Source organism: Tenrec ecaudatus, chromosome 13, assembly GCF_050624435.1.
Source record: "Tenrec ecaudatus isolate mTenEca1 chromosome 13, mTenEca1.hap1, whole genome shotgun sequence".
Lineage (NCBI taxonomy): Eukaryota > Metazoa > Chordata > Mammalia > Afrosoricida > Tenrecidae > Tenrec > Tenrec ecaudatus.
Genome location: NC_134542.1, coordinates 61316763 through 61333984, shown reverse-complemented (window position 1 = coordinate 61333984; position 17222 = coordinate 61316763). Strand labels below are relative to the sequence as shown.

General features: G+C 41.1%; 2 protein-coding genes across 10 annotated transcripts in view; one reads left to right on the top strand and one right to left on the bottom strand.

The window, feature by feature from the left end:
* The first annotated feature begins 290 nt into the window (after positions 1-290).
* HNRNPA3 (heterogeneous nuclear ribonucleoprotein A3) lies at positions 291-16652 on the top strand. 7 transcript variants are annotated; one of them, XR_012779344.1, is made up of 13 exons: positions 310-468; positions 2409-2531; positions 2619-2765; positions 2844-3054; positions 3365-3454; positions 3544-3639; positions 3732-3812; positions 4830-4970; positions 5996-6121; positions 6206-6275; positions 6370-8930; positions 9016-9089; positions 12320-16652. XR_012779344.1 is itself a non-coding variant. In XM_075528853.1 (11 exons), the coding sequence occupies exons 1-10, from the start codon at positions 397-399 to the stop codon at positions 6256-6258; spliced, it is 1140 nt and encodes a 379-aa protein (XP_075384968.1). In that variant the 5' UTR covers positions 310-396; the 3' UTR covers positions 6259-6275; positions 9016-16652. The 7 variants fall into 7 exon arrangements, 1 of the variants encoding a protein (XP_075384968.1); XR_012779343.1 differs by having other exon boundaries at positions 9231-16652; XR_012779347.1 differs by having other exon boundaries at positions 291-402; positions 9016-16652.
* The window catches only part of NFE2L2 (NFE2 like bZIP transcription factor 2), a 35442-nt gene continuing 33488 nt past the window's right edge, over positions 15269-17222 (bottom strand). For all 3 annotated transcript variants that reach the window (XM_075528850.1, XM_075528851.1, XM_075528852.1), the window contains one exon: positions 15269-17011. In XM_075528850.1, coding sequence (XP_075384965.1) covers positions 15785-17011 — 1227 coding nt within the window. In that variant the 3' untranslated portion in view covers positions 15269-15784. The remainder of the gene's footprint in view (positions 17012-17222) is intronic.

The window sequence follows — 17222 nt, the reverse complement described above, 5'->3', positions numbered from 1 at the left end:
TGCGGGGGGAGGGGAAGAGGCGCGAGAAGAAAGGAAAGGCCTCTCGCTCGGGTGACGCGCAGTCACGCGGCGTGGTCCCGACGTGGGCGCTCGCCATTGGCTGCGCTCGAGCTGACGTCCGGGCAGCCGCTCGGCGCGAACCGCAGCAAGGGCGGTGCCGCCCCGGACGCCGGGGAGGTGTGCGCGCTCCCGCGACCCGCCGCGCGCCCTCCGCCCGCCCGCCAACCCGCTCAGCCAGTCCCTCTTCGCGCCTGCTTAGCCCCGCCTCTTTCTCAGCTCGCCCCTCCTCCGTCAGGCCGGCGGCGCGCGGAAAGTGCGTCACGTGACGACTGGCCCCGCCTCTTCCTCTCGGTCTCATATTGAACTCGAGTTGGAAGAGGCGAGTCCGGTCTCAAAATGGAGGTAAAACCGCCGCCCGGTCGCCCCCAGCCCGACTCCGGCCGTCGCCGCCGCCGCCGGGGGGAGGAGGTATTAGGAGGCGAGCGGGGGGATGTTGGGTAGTGGCCGGCGTGGGGGGGCCTGGCTCGGTGGGAGTGGGGAGGCCGGGTGGACGGGGTCGGCCGTCCCGCGCTCGGCGCGGAGACGGCGGTGGGGGGGGAGGGGAGCGGGCCTCGGAGGCCGCCCCGGGGTCCCTCGTTTGCCTCGTCTTCTCTTTAGGCCGCGGCAGGCGACTCCGCGAAGGCTTGGCGTGGCTCTGGGCGCCTCGGACGGGAAATCGGCCCGCCGACCGCGCGGCCCCGGATCGTAGGCCGAGGGCAGCATGGCGGGCCTCGGCGGGAGCGGTTGGGAGGAGGCGGTGGGGGAGGGGAGGGGACGAGCAGGCACATCCGGGCGAGCGGGCGGGCGGGCGGCGGCCACATTGACATTGATCCGCTGCCGCGTTACGAAATGGCGCATTGGCCCGCAATGGCCGCCGCCTCGCTCCGCCGCCGGCAGGAAGCGCGCGGGATTGGAGGGAAGAAGTAGGCGGCTCGGCCGAAAGCGCCGCAAAATGGCTCCCGGGCTGTAAGCCTAGGGATTTCGCCCAAGTTCTGCCGGCTTGTTTCCAGGCCCGAAGAGATTTATCAGCAGCTTGGAGGAGTCCTTAAATTCCCCGACCCGTTCATTTCTGAGTAGTACCCAGTTGAAAATGAGGCTTTTGAGAAAGTTTGCTCCTGTAAAAAAAAAAGACTTAGTGACCCTACCGTTCTTAGAATAATTTACAAATTGCAATTTGGGTTAAATACTCCTCCTTTGAATGTAGATGGGAATGAGGAACTTAAAAATGTTATCTCCACGTGTCCTCGTGCTTCACTGTTGATTCGGCTCTGGTTGTAGTCTCCCGAGTTTTTGTTTGGAAAACCGCAACCACAGTTGAAATTCTCATAATGGTGATGATGATTTTATGTGGATTTAAACCATTTTTGTGCGTAAGGTCACGGGTTAGAATTCAGACACTTGTGAATGTAATCAGTTTAACTTGCGAGGATGAAATTAACCATGCTGTAGGCTATTAACCCTATAACTTTTTTTCTAGCGTGATTTTCTTCGGTTAAATAAATGCCTTAACATCTCTACTTCTAGAAGATACAGTAGGAAGACATTAGACTGTGAGCCCGTTTATTTAAAGCCTTTGGATGAAAAAGATCTTAATGCATGCTCTAAATGGCAGCTTGTGTAATTTAAAACTTTTGATTAGATAATTCAGGCCACATCTAGAGTATTTAAGACAAATCTCAATTTACTGTGTCTTCTGGTTAAAATGGCAAGTCTTATGTAAGCCCAATGTGCTCAGTGAAAATGTGTTGTATCTGAAATTGTTGCCATATGAGAAAAGTATAAAATGATGATTTTTGCAGGAAACTGGAACAGAAAGTTATCAAATAAGTAATGGGGATTTTTTGCCTGCGAGGAAGTATAGGTTTGGCCTTTTCTTGAGCCCAAGTAATACCTGTTTTAATAATTCTCCTTTGCCTAAAACTAGTGAACTCTAAATTTGCTATTTACTTGTAATTTTAGATTTGTTATTTAGAGCTTGGTGGAATGTAGACTAAAAAAGGGATATGAAAGAATGGTTAGGGCACTCACTGCTTTGTTACATTTGTTTCTTAGAAAGTAGCCTTATAAACAACTTTGAAAAGTAATTTACCCCAAGACACTAACTTTTGGTTAAACGACAATGAGAATTGTCTTCTGGAAGCATTAGATTGCAATTTCATTGAAAGTGATGTTAACATTTGGATAAGGTTGTTGGTACTATTTAGTTTCTTTACCTAACTTTGTCAGTTACTGTTTCTACTACATTTTTTAACTGGGCAAAGTGTAAATGTTAGAGAAATTTAATGTTGACATGCTGTTTTCCGTTAATGAGACTGGGCGTTAGGCTGAGAAATGATGGGATATATTAAGACTTTGCTTCTTTTCCTCAGGGTCATGATCCAAAGGAACCTGAGCAGTTGCGAAAACTGTTTATTGGTGGTCTGAGCTTTGAAACTACAGATGATAGTTTAAGAGAACATTTTGAGAAATGGGGCACACTCACAGATTGTGTGGTAAGTTGCTAAAAGAATGAAAATACCTTGGGCAGCTAGTAAGTGACCTGCGGTGTGTTTCAATGCTTTGAACTCTTTATTTTGTAGGTGATGAGAGACCCCCAAACAAAACGTTCCAGGGGTTTTGGTTTTGTGACTTACTCCTGTGTTGAGGAGGTGGATGCAGCAATGTGTGCACGGCCACACAAGGTTGATGGGCGTGTAGTGGAACCAAAGAGAGCTGTGTCCAGAGAGGTACTTTAGTAACAATCTGTAATGGTTGAAATGGTTGTCCAAATAGGCCTTTTGACTTAATGCTTTTTAATTCTGTAGGATTCTATAAAGCCTGGTGCCCATTTAACAGTGAAGAAAATTTTTGTTGGTGGTATAAAAGAAGACACAGAAGAATATAACTTGAGAGACTACTTTGAAAAGTATGGCAAGATTGAAACCATAGAAGTCATGGAGGACAGGCAGAGTGGGAAAAAGAGAGGATTTGCCTTTGTAACTTTTGATGATCATGATACAGTTGATAAAATTGTTGGTAAGTAGCAATTTATTGGAAATGTGGCAGAAATGGCTTCTTGATCAATATTGTATTGCTGAGTTGCTTGTGATTGTGTAGTGTGCATGCCAGCACATACAGTAGTAAGAGTTCAGTTTTTACAAAGTAGTTGCATATGTGTAGCCACTTGGGTCCAGCCATGTATGCTTTTAATATTCCAAAATAAGCCCTTGTGCTTAGTGACTATTTTTGATGGTGTTTTAATGAGTTAATTACACTGTGCTAAAGGGAATCATTTGTGTGATTTCTCAAACAACATAATAACTTGTTTGATTAAAAAATTTTTTAGTTCAGAAATACCACACTATTAATGGGCATAATTGTGAAGTGAAAAAGGCTCTTTCCAAACAAGAGATGCAGTCTGCTGGATCACAGAGAGGTGAGTAGGCCCACAGAAGCATGGGGCACAAAATGGATTTTTTAAATGTGGTGCTTTTAAGAGTCTAAAAAGTGGTTCTCTGTTTAAAGGTCGTGGAGGTGGATCGGGCAACTTCATGGGTCGTGGAGGAAACTTTGGAGGTGGTGGAGGGAACTTTGGCCGTGGTGGGAACTTTGGTGGAAGAGGTATGGTGATTATGGTGTTATCAAGGACTTGAGTACCTAAGATGATTGGTGAGTTTGATTTTATAATGTTTACTGTCTTTACTGTTCCGCAGGAGGCTATGGTGGTGGAGGTGGTGGCAGCAGAGGGAGTTATGGAGGAGGTGATGGTGGTTATAATGGATTTGGAGGTGATGGTAAGTTTTTTAAGTTGATGCTTGTTTCTGTAACCTATCATTGTTTACACTTAATCTCACTTTAGTGATATTTTGATGTTAAAACCTGCCTTTAAAATATCGTTTAATTACAAACAAAAAAGGCTTTTCCCCCTGGGAAGTTTGACATTAGCTAGTCTTTCTTGAAGCAGCCCCGGGGTGCTGTTGGCTAATGGCAGTGGTTCAAACCTAGCAGCTGCTCCAAGGAAGAAAGATGAGGAAATCTGCTCCAGTGAAGATTTAGAGCCTTGGAAATGAGATAGAGGGTTGGCAGTGGGTTTAGTTTTGTTTGGGGTGGGGGTGGTCCTTATTGACTATAATTAGGAGTACCTGGTTGATTTAAGGGGACTCAGTTGCTAACTCAAAGCTTGGCAGTGTAAAGCTCCATTGGAGAGCTGTTTCTGGAAAGATTTAGAGACTCTGGGGCAGGTCTATTATATGGGGTTCTTTAGAATTGGAATCAAGTGGACAGCAAGTGAGTTTGGGTCTGGTTCAGAGAAATGAGTCTTGGCAATGCAGTGGTTAGATGCTTGCCTGTCAACCAGAATGTTGGCAGCTTGAAACCTAAGAACTTAGTAGAAGCAATGTTTTTGTCTATTGTCCTGGACAGCAACAGTTTGGATTGCCTGTGAAAGTAGAGTAACTCCAACCACTAAAGGAAAGGCTGGGGATTGTAGCTAACTGCATGGTAACACAGAAAAGTGCTGCTTGATCTGGGAAGTCTGCCATTCACATTACGAACCAGTTATACCCCTAATGAATACACTTGGAATTACCTTGAGTTCTCTCTTGATGGCAATTGCTTTATTGATAAACAGTTTGAGGAATTAGCAGTTATGTATTGTCTTGGGACGGGGGTATTTTTTCCTAGTGTAAGAATAACTTTTTTCATTGTGATATGAAAAGACATTTAAAGCATTTGTAGTCTTACCAGCCCAGTTTAATCAGGTGTTATCAGACTGCATGTATAATGTTTGTGTATGACCTCTATTTTTCTAGGTGGCAACTATGGCGGAGGTCCCGGTTATAGCAGTAGAGGGGGCTATGGTGGTGGAGGACCAGGATATGGAAACCAAGGTGGTGGATATGGTGGAGGTGGAGGATATGATGGCTACAATGAAGGAGGAAATTTTGGCGGTGGTAAGCTATTCACAAGTTCTTAATGTTTAACGTTTGGGATGGATGTATATTAAAAGTTAATATTTGATCAAATTCTATGCACTAATTTTAGAAAATATAATCAGGTGTTTGGTAATTAAGTTATTTGTTACGAGTAAAATATTCATTCCTAGTGGTGGACAGCTTGCCATTTTTAATATTTGACATTAAGTTGTTAAATTTATGACTTAAGAATATTTAAATCTAAGTACTTTAAATCTGGACAAGGAGGAACTGAGAATTGTTTGGATACTCCATATAGTAAGTTGTGCCACTTGGTAAAGTTGTGTAAGTATGGCATTACTTGAGATTCAAATGCTTTCTGTCGAGTCATTCTATATACCTTAGTCGTTTGGTGACAAAGTAGTTTGCCACGTGGCTGCTGACTGGAGGTTGGTAGATAAAACCAACTGTGCTGTAGGAGAAAGACATGCCAGTTTGCTCTTGTAAAGATTACAGCCTGGGAAACTGGGATAGCTCTTGTGTAGGATTGACATAGTTTGGAATGAACTGAGTGGAGTTGGGGTTATAGATAGAAAACTTGGCTATCTTAACTTTTGGCTCATACTTTGGGGACAAAAAATCACTTTGTGGATTAGGAATATTTTCTCTAGAATTGATGTGAAAGGGTGGCTACAGTGTGTCAGTGACAGTTGTGATGTTGATGTGGACAATTGTTTTTTTAGTGAGGGGGAGGTAAGAACATGTGCTGGGGTATAGCATCTCTCAGACCAGATAGTGATGTTCCTCAAATAGGCTGGTGTTCACCAGAAATGCAGTTGCTAGCCCTGCTGGGTTTTGGTATCTTCCCCCTCTCCCATATATGCCTTAGATCTGCTAGTATCTGTGGTGGAGGGTGTTGGAAGTTCTCAAGTCTCTGGAGGCTTGTGTTAGAAGTGTGGGAGTCGGCTATCCAAAATGACAAAAGATAATGCAGACTTAATATGGATGTTGAAAATAACCATTGTGTAGGGGTCAACCACAAATAAACTTTTCTGTAATTTCAGGTAACTATGGTGGTGGTGGGAACTATAATGATTTTGGAAATTACAGTGGACAACAGCAATCAAATTATGGACCCATGAAAGGGGGGGGTAGTTTTGGTGGAAGAAGCTCTGGCAGTCCTTATGGTGGTAAGTTTTTTGCACCATCAGAAGTTTCAGAACCTTTTTCTAATGTGAAAACTGATTTAAAAACACCGCCTGTCTTATTTCCAGGTGGTTATGGATCTGGTGGTGGAAGTGGTGGATATGGTAGCAGAAGGTTCTAAAAATTCAGAAGAAAAGGGTAGGTATATCTTTTCAATATTTTTTATGATGATAAAAAATTGTGGAATTGTTCACTGAGTGTAATAATTTTTTTATCCTGTATTATTCAACAGGCTACAGTTCTTAGCAGGAGAGAGAGCGAGGAGTTGTCAGGAAAGCTGCAGGTTACTTTGAGACAGTCGTCCCAAATGCGTTAGAGGAACTCTAAAAATCTGCCACAGAAGGAGCGATGATCCATAGTCAGAAAGTTACTGCAGCTTAAACAGGAAACCCTTCTTGTTCAGGACTGTCATAGCCACAGTTTGCAAAAAGTGCAGCTATTGATTAATGCAATGTAGTGTCAATTAGATGTACATTCCTGAGGTCTTTTATCTGTTGTAGCTTTGTCTTTCTTTTTCTTTTCATTACATCAGGTATATTGCCCTGTAAATTGTGGTAGTGGTACCAGGAATAAAAAATTAAGGAATTTTTAACTTTTCAATATTTGTGTAGTTCAGTTTTTCTACATTTTAGTACAGAAACTTTAACAAAATGCAGTTTTGAAGGTGTTTCCTTGTGAGTTAACAAGTAAAGAAGATCATTGTTAATCACTATTTTGTATGAATTTTGCTAAAGTTAACTGTAAAGAAACACCTGCTGACTTGCAGCTTAAGGGGAATCTATTCTCCATTTCCAAACCATGATACGAATGGGCGCTGACACGTGGAGAGAATAGATGTTTGTATGTTTGCAATGTGTGTTTTAGATAACAACTAGGATTGGGTATTTCAATTAGTATATTTGTGAATTTAATAGCATTAAGATTTACCTTCAATGAAAAAAATCTCAAAATTCCTATTTGGTTTTTGTGGATTTTCTTTAAAACTGTATTTCAGATATGATTTAGTGTTAGCCTTGCTAAGAGTCTTAGCTGTGTTCAGAAAATACACATTTACTTTGGTCACATTTGAACTGCTGCCATAATTTTATTGGAGTGTAACTGTCGCTGCCCCCTGCTTAAATTCTGGAATGGAGCAGTGGTTTTTTTTTTACCCGTTCTTCTTACTTTAAAAACCATTCTTTAAACTTTAAAGCAACAGACCACTAAAACTGCTGTACCCAAGCACATTAGTGGCTATCTTTTTAAAAAAAACAAACATTCTTTTTGAAGCACAAGAGGCATAACAAATCTTCAGTTTTTTCCCATGACTTAATTTTTTAAAAAAATTGATAAGCTCACAGAGCAAGAGAATAAAAATCATGCATTGTTGAACCCTTCACTGACTGGTATGCTTTCCTGTTTGCACTCTGCATTTTACTGGATGGAATCAAGTGTAGTCTAGGTGTGATCATCCGAAAGCATTTACTGCAGCAGAAATGTAGCACGGTTGCTTAGTACAAGCTTCTCACTTCCCGAAATCGACTTGAGTTCAAATTTGAGTCATCACATAAATTCACAGAGCACACTTGTTCTTTCACATGTATGTTACAACCTAAATGATGTTGGTATGAGTTACCCATGTGTTTGGAAGACCCTGGTGTGAGAAGAGTTTCAGATCACATATATAAATGAATGTGTCTGCTTTGCGCCCGCTAGTGATGCTTAATTTGATTTGAAATCTAAATTTGTGCCCTGCTGTTAATTTTCCTTGGACAGTTGAACGATGAATTCAGAAATTCATGTTTTAAGTAGTACTAAGCAAAAAAAAGCAATAAAAACGGGAATGGGGTGTGTTAGTGTTTGAGTATGCTCTCTCATTGCTCTAATTCTGTGCATAAATACTTGGGTGCATGCAATGCCAGCATGGGAATCGGTCTTCACGGATAATACAATTTTCCAGAACACTCACAAACCAATCAATGTAACAGACAACATTCCATTGTTATGGACATATGTGAATAAACAGCATAGATAAATAGGTTATAATTAGAAAATGGTTAAAAGTGTGTATCAACTTCAAAGCCTTTTTATAACTGGACACTGTCAATGTTCATAACACACCTTGGGGATCTGGTAAAAATGCTTTGGGAAGCATTTTATTAAAAGTGAGCTAAATTGTCTCAAGTTCTTTCATTCATATAATAAAGGTTGGAGGAATGGGGGAAAGACAAACATTTTGTTTTCTTATTTGTGAAGTTGTTGGACACAACCTTGACAGTATCCTTTCTTCATGGTACAAGAGGTTAATTGTATTGCTAACAAACTTTCTGTTCTGGAAACTAGTTTAATAGTTGAAATCCGTTAAGTTGGTGTTTGCAACCTATAAGCAGGTGAAGCTTGTGTATGTGACCTGTTTATAAGTTGTATTAGCTTAGTTCTTGTGAAGAGTGGAAAAGTAAGCCATGAGGAGAGCGATTTAACCAGCTGTAAAGGACCCAGGATGTGCTTTTAAGCACTGCTTCAAAGGAAACTCCCTAAGACAGGACTCTCAGGACGCCAGCAGCCATTTGAGTATGGACAAGTCAGCATAATAAAGAATGACAAGGCAGCAGCAAGAGCTTCAACTACAGAGAAGTGGAGGCATAAGATACTGGTGATAGTGAGCGACTTTCCCAAGGCTAGTTAATCTGCTTATTACATCCGAAATAACGAAGAAAGTAGCAGGAGCCCTTCGCCTTTTGGAGCATCAATGAGATAGTGGCTACAGCTCTAGGTCTAGCATTTAGACCTGAAAGGAAGGGCAATAAGCATTAGGTAAGGCCTGAATTTGAATTTTTTTTTCACTAATTAAAGAGTAATTTTTTGTAAGCAAGGTAAGAGTAATCTTTTTGATTTGCAGGTTGAATGAGAACCCTGCTTGCCTAAATGAGGAATGTCTTTCCTACCGTCTTAAATACGAAGGTTTCTGGCTGGGTAAGGTTTGTAGCTTACAGTAAAAGCTGTTGACACCATTTGCTTGCCTATAAATTTAACCTGTATTACATACTTTAAAACAATTTGTTCCTCTTCAATAGATGCATTGGCCAATTGCATCATTTGAAATTTTTTTTCTAGGAATCATCTCACCATTGAACATGGGTGGATTTTAAAAGTCCCTTCAATTGCCATGAGTGTTCATTGTACTGCCACCGCCCTTTGTTGCCCAAATGTAGGAGTTTGTTACTTTAATTAGGGTCAAGTCCCTTTTAGAGAGGTTTATTGTCAAAGTGGTAGCACAAGTATTGGTGCCAATCCCAATTGTAGGATAACATCTTGAGGGAGAACTTGAAATTGTTCGTCTATGTACATGGTCATCAGTCAGGTGGCCTCATTTCATGTGTGTGCCTTTGGTTATAAATTTAAGTGGTGAATTTTTAACAAGAGAACCCGTGAAACCTAATTACACTAATGTTTCATTTTAAAAAAGGATAAATATTACTCAGGTTGATTGCATATTTTCATAAGGTCCACTTTTGCTAAACATGACAAATCACTAAGAGTTTAACACTGGGGGCAGGGAGCGCAATGCTTGAAAATACTTAGTTTCTGAATCAAGTCAAGTATACCTACATAAACGCAGATAGTTTACCATGGCGTGTATTCTCAGAAAATAACATTTCTGTTTGAAAATAGCACTTCACATCACCATGTGGAAAAAGTTAACTACATGACAGTGCAGCGTATGTCATTTTCCTTTAAGGTTCAAAGGTGCTTTTCCCATCCTTTCTAGAATAAAATTATTATGCATAAATGGACTTCCATTGTCATTTCTGAAAAATCTTACCTCTTAATATTCCTTCAGTTGCAACAGCAAATAGGGAAAACGGGGGTGGTGTTTTAAATGAATAAAGTTTATAAAGTTACAGCTTTAGAATTCAGTCTAGTCCTAAATGTTGATATGTGCTGATTAGGACCACTTTGTAAGGCTCTAAACATTTGGAAATATATATAATTTGAGACATTTCTACTGATCTAGAGTTGGAGAAAATGTCATGTTACTGAGTAAGTATGCTAATAAAGGTTAGTTAAGGATTGTTTACATGGTTAAATGCCGTTTAAAACTTTGGTGTCTGCCTTTTTAAGATTTCAAAGGTCTAATGGATTCAAATGTTCATTTGTAGTATAATGGAAATGTTTACAGGGAAGTTTTCATTAAAATTTTATAAATGTTTTGCTTTACAATGTAAACAATTTCGGTATTAGTATAAAGTACACTACAAGTGAATGGATAACAATTTCTGAGTGAGGATTTGTTAGGATAGTATAGGTCAACATGGATGGAAGGATAATGTGCATTATCAAACTTGAAAAATTTTTAAAGGTTTAAACTTTAAAAACAAAATTTGTTGCATAAAAGGAATTGAGTCCTGTCTTCTAGAGAAAATGATTTGCTTGATAATCTTAAAAGAGTAGGCTACTGAGTGAATTGGTGAAGAAGGTTGAATATGCCAGATGGTAGAAGTAGTGTCGAGACTTAAAAAATTAACTATTCTTAAGACAAATTGAACGTCAGTCCAAAGGTGGGGAGAGGCAGTAGCTTATAAGGTAAATTGGGCCCATTTTTCAAGTGAATTAAAGCCATGTTGGTAGTTTAAATACAAGAGTCTCCAAACGTTAGCAGTAATGAAGTTGAAGAGCAAGGCTACTTTCCACCAAAGAACAATTTACCTTTGTATCAGAACGAAAGCATTAGAAGCTGGGCAACAAACTACCGCATGTTCCCGTCATGGGCAGAGAGCTCAAGCTTTTCCTCGTTGCAAAAAGTTTGCACCTTTTACATAGGTTGACAGAATATTTGAAATGTTAAGTCATGCTCATGTGAGTGTTTTCCAAGTTTTAAGTGCAATGAAGTGCATTCATGTGGTTGCAGTTAAAAGTGAAAGAATAGATGTTAGCCATACTATTCCAGAAATCTCATTCCAAAGCAGCTATTCTCAACCTACGGGTCGTGACCCTTTGGGAGAGCCAACAACCCTGTCACTGGGTTACCCAATTCATAGCGGTAGCAAAGTTTGGAAGTAGCAATGACGATGTTTGTAGTTGGAGTCACTACAGCATGAACCTGTATGAAAGGGGGGGGGGGTTGGCAGCATTAGGAAGGTTGAGAACCACTGTTGTATAGAAATGAGTAGGTGTTTGGGGCAAGAATGATAGCCTTGAAATTCTTTAAAATTTTGAAATAAGCTCTATTGCGTTCATTTCTACACAGCCACTGTTTACAAAGGTGAGGGAATTCTCAGGTGTTTCTAGTAGCTAGGGGTGAGAATGAATATAGGTTGTCATTTGTCAGTACTCGGTGATGAGAGGTGGGCTAAATTTTTATGTCAATATTTACTAGGGAGTAGTTAAAAAGCTTGATTTCCCAATTTTTTCCCCAATTGAGTATATGCACATATGTGGTATGGGTTTTGCTTAATTTCATTATGAAATTAAGTACAAGTTTTAAGAATCTTTAGCAAGTTTATTGGGTTCCTACATGCCAGGCTTCCTGTGGCAGTAGTTCTATGCATAAAATACAAAGTAGCGCTTTTCAAACAATGCCCTTCAATGAGAGTGGCTGAGCAACGTTTTAATATTATGCAGTTCCCCATGTCGATTGAACACCAGTGGACTTAATACAAAAATTAATGTTGGGATAATTTGCAGTGTTATTATTGAAGTTGATCAGATTGAATACCATTTATCCTTAGGCCAATTTCCGTTAAATGTTAAGGTTCCTTTCCTGAAAGTTTTCTAGTTCTGAAGTCTTATTAAGCAGCAATGTAAATTGTGTGTATTGTAAAGTGAAATGAGGTATTTTCTGGAGTCCTGATGGTACTTACAGTGGTGTGGTCCTCTTCCCAAGTTAGAAATAGGGACGTACGGACTTTGCAAAGACATTTAAGGAAATGGACTACATAAACAGGAAGCAAAATTCAAGTATCATAAAAGTCAAAACACCCTTTTTAGAATGGGCATTGCAACAAATTGGGAATTGCTTCAAGTGCTCATCCCCACCCTTCTTAAAGACAGCTGGTTTCAAGTGCTCCAGAGAATGTAGCTGATAAGGGTTGGGGTTTTTTTGTGTGTGTGAGACCTAAGATCCCAGTTTCTGCCCAAGGGTGAGCAGTTGGGAATTGTTTTTCAATTGGGAAAGTAATGATTCAAGGACCTGTTCATTCCAGCAACCTGCAGAGAAGAAAATTCTTCACCAGAAGTACTCAGGATGCAGAATCTTCATGCTTCAATCCCTGGATCTAACACTTAAGAACTTTTGAGTCAAATTCTTTTACAAAAAGTTTGACTTGAGTTAGAAATAGATCACCAATTCAGTACAGTTAGTAGTACTCAGTGTTACAGACAGGGTCCTTGTGGGTGATACTTCAGGCTGCTAACCACAAGGTCAGTCAAAACTATCCAAGCTGTTCGAGGAAGTGTTCTGCGCAAAAGCTTGTCAGATTTGCAGGGGAAGTTCTGCTCTGTCCTATAGGAGCAGAGGGACTCCATGGCAAGAAGTGAAAGGAAACATTTGCATCACTAAGCCTGCAGATGTTTATGTGATTGCTTAAATAGTTACATGCTGATTTTCAACAATATTGTAGGCTCCTGAAATCCTGTGTGGCTCCTAACTAGGTTCACACCCTTAGTGTTGGTATGGACAAAGTCCTGATCTTCAGTGACACAATGTTGAAAATCCAGATTAGTTTTCTATATATTTGAGTAACAGGATGACTGGAATGGGAGACTTGGAGACTGAAAAGGTGCTTGATGCTGGATTATGGCCAGGTCTGAAGAGGCACATTGAGCATGTATTGGTTAAATGGCAACTTGGGAGGAGCCCCTTTCTGGCCGTCAGTGAAGATTTGGTTACTGTGTAATGTGCTTGCTGGAGTTAGGTGCAGAAGCCTTTTTACTTGAACCACCTTGATCTACTCTGCCATTGAGTTGATGCCTATTCATTGTGACCATAAGAGAACTGCGTTTCTGAGGTGGTGAATCTTCACAGGAGTAGAAAACTATTCCTTTCTGCATACTGCAGACCTTTTGGTTAGTAGCGCTACCCAATATGCCACCAGGGATCCCTCCCTCAATCAAATCTTATTTCAGCACTTTAAATGTTGGAATACTCCGAACACAGTGCCATCTCACCATATCTGCTACCACCTGGTACGAGCTGCCATTTCATTGGCTATGACGCCACCCAATTGGTCTTCAAGTTTTTACCTTTTGGGTTACAAATGCAATGGCTAATCACATGATCAAGGGGGAATTGTGTGTGTTGGGAGCATTACCACCAATGGCTCAAGTAGAAAGGTGTTTTGAGAATGATGATGGCAACATGTACGAATGTGCTGGGCACAAATGATGTATGTCGGGTTGTGAAAATTATATGAGCCCCTAATAAAAATGATTTAAATAAAAAGTTTACCACCTTTGAAATTGTGGGGGAGTACAAAAGGGTCTTGTGAGTCAATTCAATGGCGGTTATTTTCCACATAAATCAGGGAACTTGAAAACATTTCCATTACCTGTACACTCCCACTCGACCTTAGGGAAGGCAGTTTAGGAACTCCTGCCTAGTATGGTCACCTGGGGTTGCTGTAAATTGAAAGTTGACTTGGGACACCTGGCAAGTCCACAGACTCCTAAGGCACTCATCCCCTGCCCTGGCCCTGATCTCCCTTATCAGCTAGGGTGAAGGAAAGGCGGCTTTCTACACCTTTGCTTGCTTCTGCATTGACTCTGTTTTGTGCTTTTATTTTCAAGAGGAACCACTGCTGGGTTAGGCAGTGGGCTAAGGCTGGTGGCTCAAACCCACCAATTGCTCTGCTGGGGAAAGGAGGCTGGCTGTTCCATAAAGATACTCGGCAATTACCCAGGGTCACTGAGTTGCAAATGATTTTGATTTGAGTTTGATAAATCTACATTAGCATCTGTTTTAAAAATTAATTGGGGTCTCGTACAACTTAACACAATCCATACATACATCCACTTTGTCACCATTTGTACATTTGTTGCTCAGAAACACTTGCTTTCAACTTGAGCCCTTGATATCAGCTCAATTTTCCCTGCCCCCTTTCATCTCCCCCCCCCCCCCCACCATCAACCCTTAGTTACAAATTATTTTGTCATGTCTCATACTGTCCAGCATCTTCACCCACTTTTCTGGTATCCATTCCTCAGGGGGTTATATGTAGATCCTTGTGATCGGTTCCCCATTTCCTACCTCACCTTCCCTCTACCCTCCCAGTATCGTCACTCCCCACTGATCCAGAAGGGTTCATTTGCCCTGGGTTCCCAGTTTTTTCCGTTGCTATCAGTACCAGTGTACATCCTCTGGTTTAGCCAGATTTGTAAGGTAGAATTGGGATCATGATAGCCAGGGTGGGGGCGGGAAGGAAGCATTTTAAGAACTAGAGCAAAGTATGTTTCATCTGCTACATTTGCACCCTGACTGGCTTGTCTCCCCCCTCACGACCCTTTGGGTTCTTCACACTGCCCCTCCTCAATGATTTTTGTTCTTTGATGCCTGATAACTGATCCCTTCAACACCTCATGATCACATAGGCTGGTGTGCTTCTTCCATGTGGCCTTTGTTGCTTCTCAGCTACATGGCCATTTGTTTACCTTCAAACCTTTAAGACTCCAGATGCTATGTCTTTTGATAGTCAGGCATCATCCAGCTTCACATTTGCTTATGCACCCACTTCGTGTCCGTATTCTTTGTAGTCATGTCTAACAGGACGCAGAACCTCTGTACTTGCTGTATTCTGTCTGCAGTGCTCACAATAGTGCTTACTATTCTATTTACAACCCTAATTTAAGTTGTAGGATTTCCATCGGCCTTCTCAATCCTCTTGTATTCCACTAGTGTGTGTGTTGTCCCCTCGCCTCCGACATCACATGTCTATTCCCTGAAGGCAGCCATTTCTGTTTTGTCCATTGTGCCCAACACACGAATCTCTTGAATGTGTTCTTATCAAGGTATACCATGTTCTTGTAAGACATGTCTGCTTACATCAATGGCACCATACGTTTAGTATAAAATGTTTATATTTTCAAGTAAACCTGATGGAAACGTAAACAGTCTTAACTGTTAAATGTATTTAATGTAGAAAATGCATGAATAAAAATTAAATTCAGTCATAATATCCCTTTATTAGTAACCAGCTTTTAAAATGATGGGGTGTTTGTTTTGCCAGAGCTAAACAATTTAATATAAAAATCATTTTTTGTGTTCATATAGTATTTATAAAAAGTATACAGTGGTTAGGTTTGCAACAATTTTCTCTTTGCCAGATAGAGATACCTTATCACCATACAAATCTACGAATGTAACAAATGAGATAGGAATAGTATAAATAAAGTTTTCTAGTATTTACACGTATACAGAGAATAGCCCAAAGGGTTTAATAAGAAACTTTAAGTTTGCAGTTAAAGTGAAACTACTGATTCAACCTACTGGAAACTTTTATTTTAATGCTTATGACAGTTTTATATTGCCTATACTAGTTTTGGCTATAATCTTGCATAGAGTTACTTTAAAAGTGTATTTCTGCATTTCACATCACAGTAGGAGCTTTTAATATAACAGTACAAAACAAAAACAAGAAACCCACCAGCTCCGAAAAGGTCACATCCTCCCATATCTACTTTTTCTTAACATCTGGCTTCTTACTTTTGGGGACGAGGAATACGTTGCCATCCCGAGTTTGCTGCAGCGAGTACTCACTGGGGGAGTACGGCTTCCCGTCTTCATCCCGGAGCATGCTGAACACCTCCAAGTACAAGGTGCTGAGCTGTTTCTTCAGCAGGTGGAGGCTTTTGTCATTTTCTCCTTTTTCTTTAAGCAATTTTTCCTTTTCATCTTTTAAGTGATCCAAATCTTGCTCTAGTTCAACTATATTTTCCAGTTTTCTTTTCCTGCAATTCTGAGCAGCCACTTTATTCTTACCCCTCCTACGTATGTCTCGAATTAATGCAAGTTGAGCTTCATTGAATTGCTCTTTGGACATCATTTCATTGAAGTCATCCACAGGGAGGTTGATGATTTGTTCTACAGGGAATGGAATATGGAGAGCTTTTGCCTTCAGCTCATCTCTTGTGAGATGGGTCTCCAGGCAGTTTGAGTGTTTGTCTTTTGTGAATGGGGCTTTTCGACGTCCAGGGCTTATAGGCAATTCTTTTTGGGGGGTGTTTTCCCCCTGGGTCTCAAGCACTGAAGCACTGTGCCCTGGCGAGGGTGACAGGGCTTGGGCTGTTTCCCCAGAAAACTGCCCCGGCTGTGTGTTAGGAGCGTTCTGCTTGTCACTGTCTGGGGTCCTCTCTCTCTCTTCCATTTCAGAATCACTGAAGCCGAGAGGTGTATCTGCATAGGTGGAAGATTCCACTGAGTGTTCCGGTGATGCCATGCTGGGACTTGTGTTCGATGAAATGCCAGAGTCAGAATCGTTGAATTCTGCTGTGCTTTCAGAGTGGTTTGGGTTGAAAGCTTTACAGAGTGACAGGTCAGAAACATCAATGGGCCCACTTAGAAGTTCAGAGAGTGACTGGCTTAAAGAGGCAGAGGGGGGCATGCTGTTGCTGGTACTCGGCTCTGCTATGAAAGCAGAATAAAATTCATCACCAAAATCAGAATTTATTGTGGTGGTGTTTGAATTTAATGAGTTCACGGTCAGCTGGTTGGGGTCATCTGCAGGTAGGACGCTGCCAAAGAAATCTTCAAAAACATTGACAAAATGTGGACTGCTGTCACCTACTTTTTCCACTGAAGGGATCGATGGGAAAAAATGATAATTGTCAATTTCTGTCAGTTCCGTTTCTGGGCTTGCAACTGTGCTGGTCTCAACTAGCTTGTCATTTTGAATATTAAGACACTGCATGAAAAAGAAATTCAGAGTACAGTAACTATACCAAGACTTGGTGGTTTTAAACCATTTAATAGCTGATAATCCATAGCTACTGTGAGTTCAGGCAAACTCCCCACCTCCAGCCCCAGCCCCACCCCACCCCATCCCAACCCCTTCTCTCCAAGCTGGTCTATAATTTTATACCTAAGCCTATGTATTTTCAGAGTTCCTAGATCAG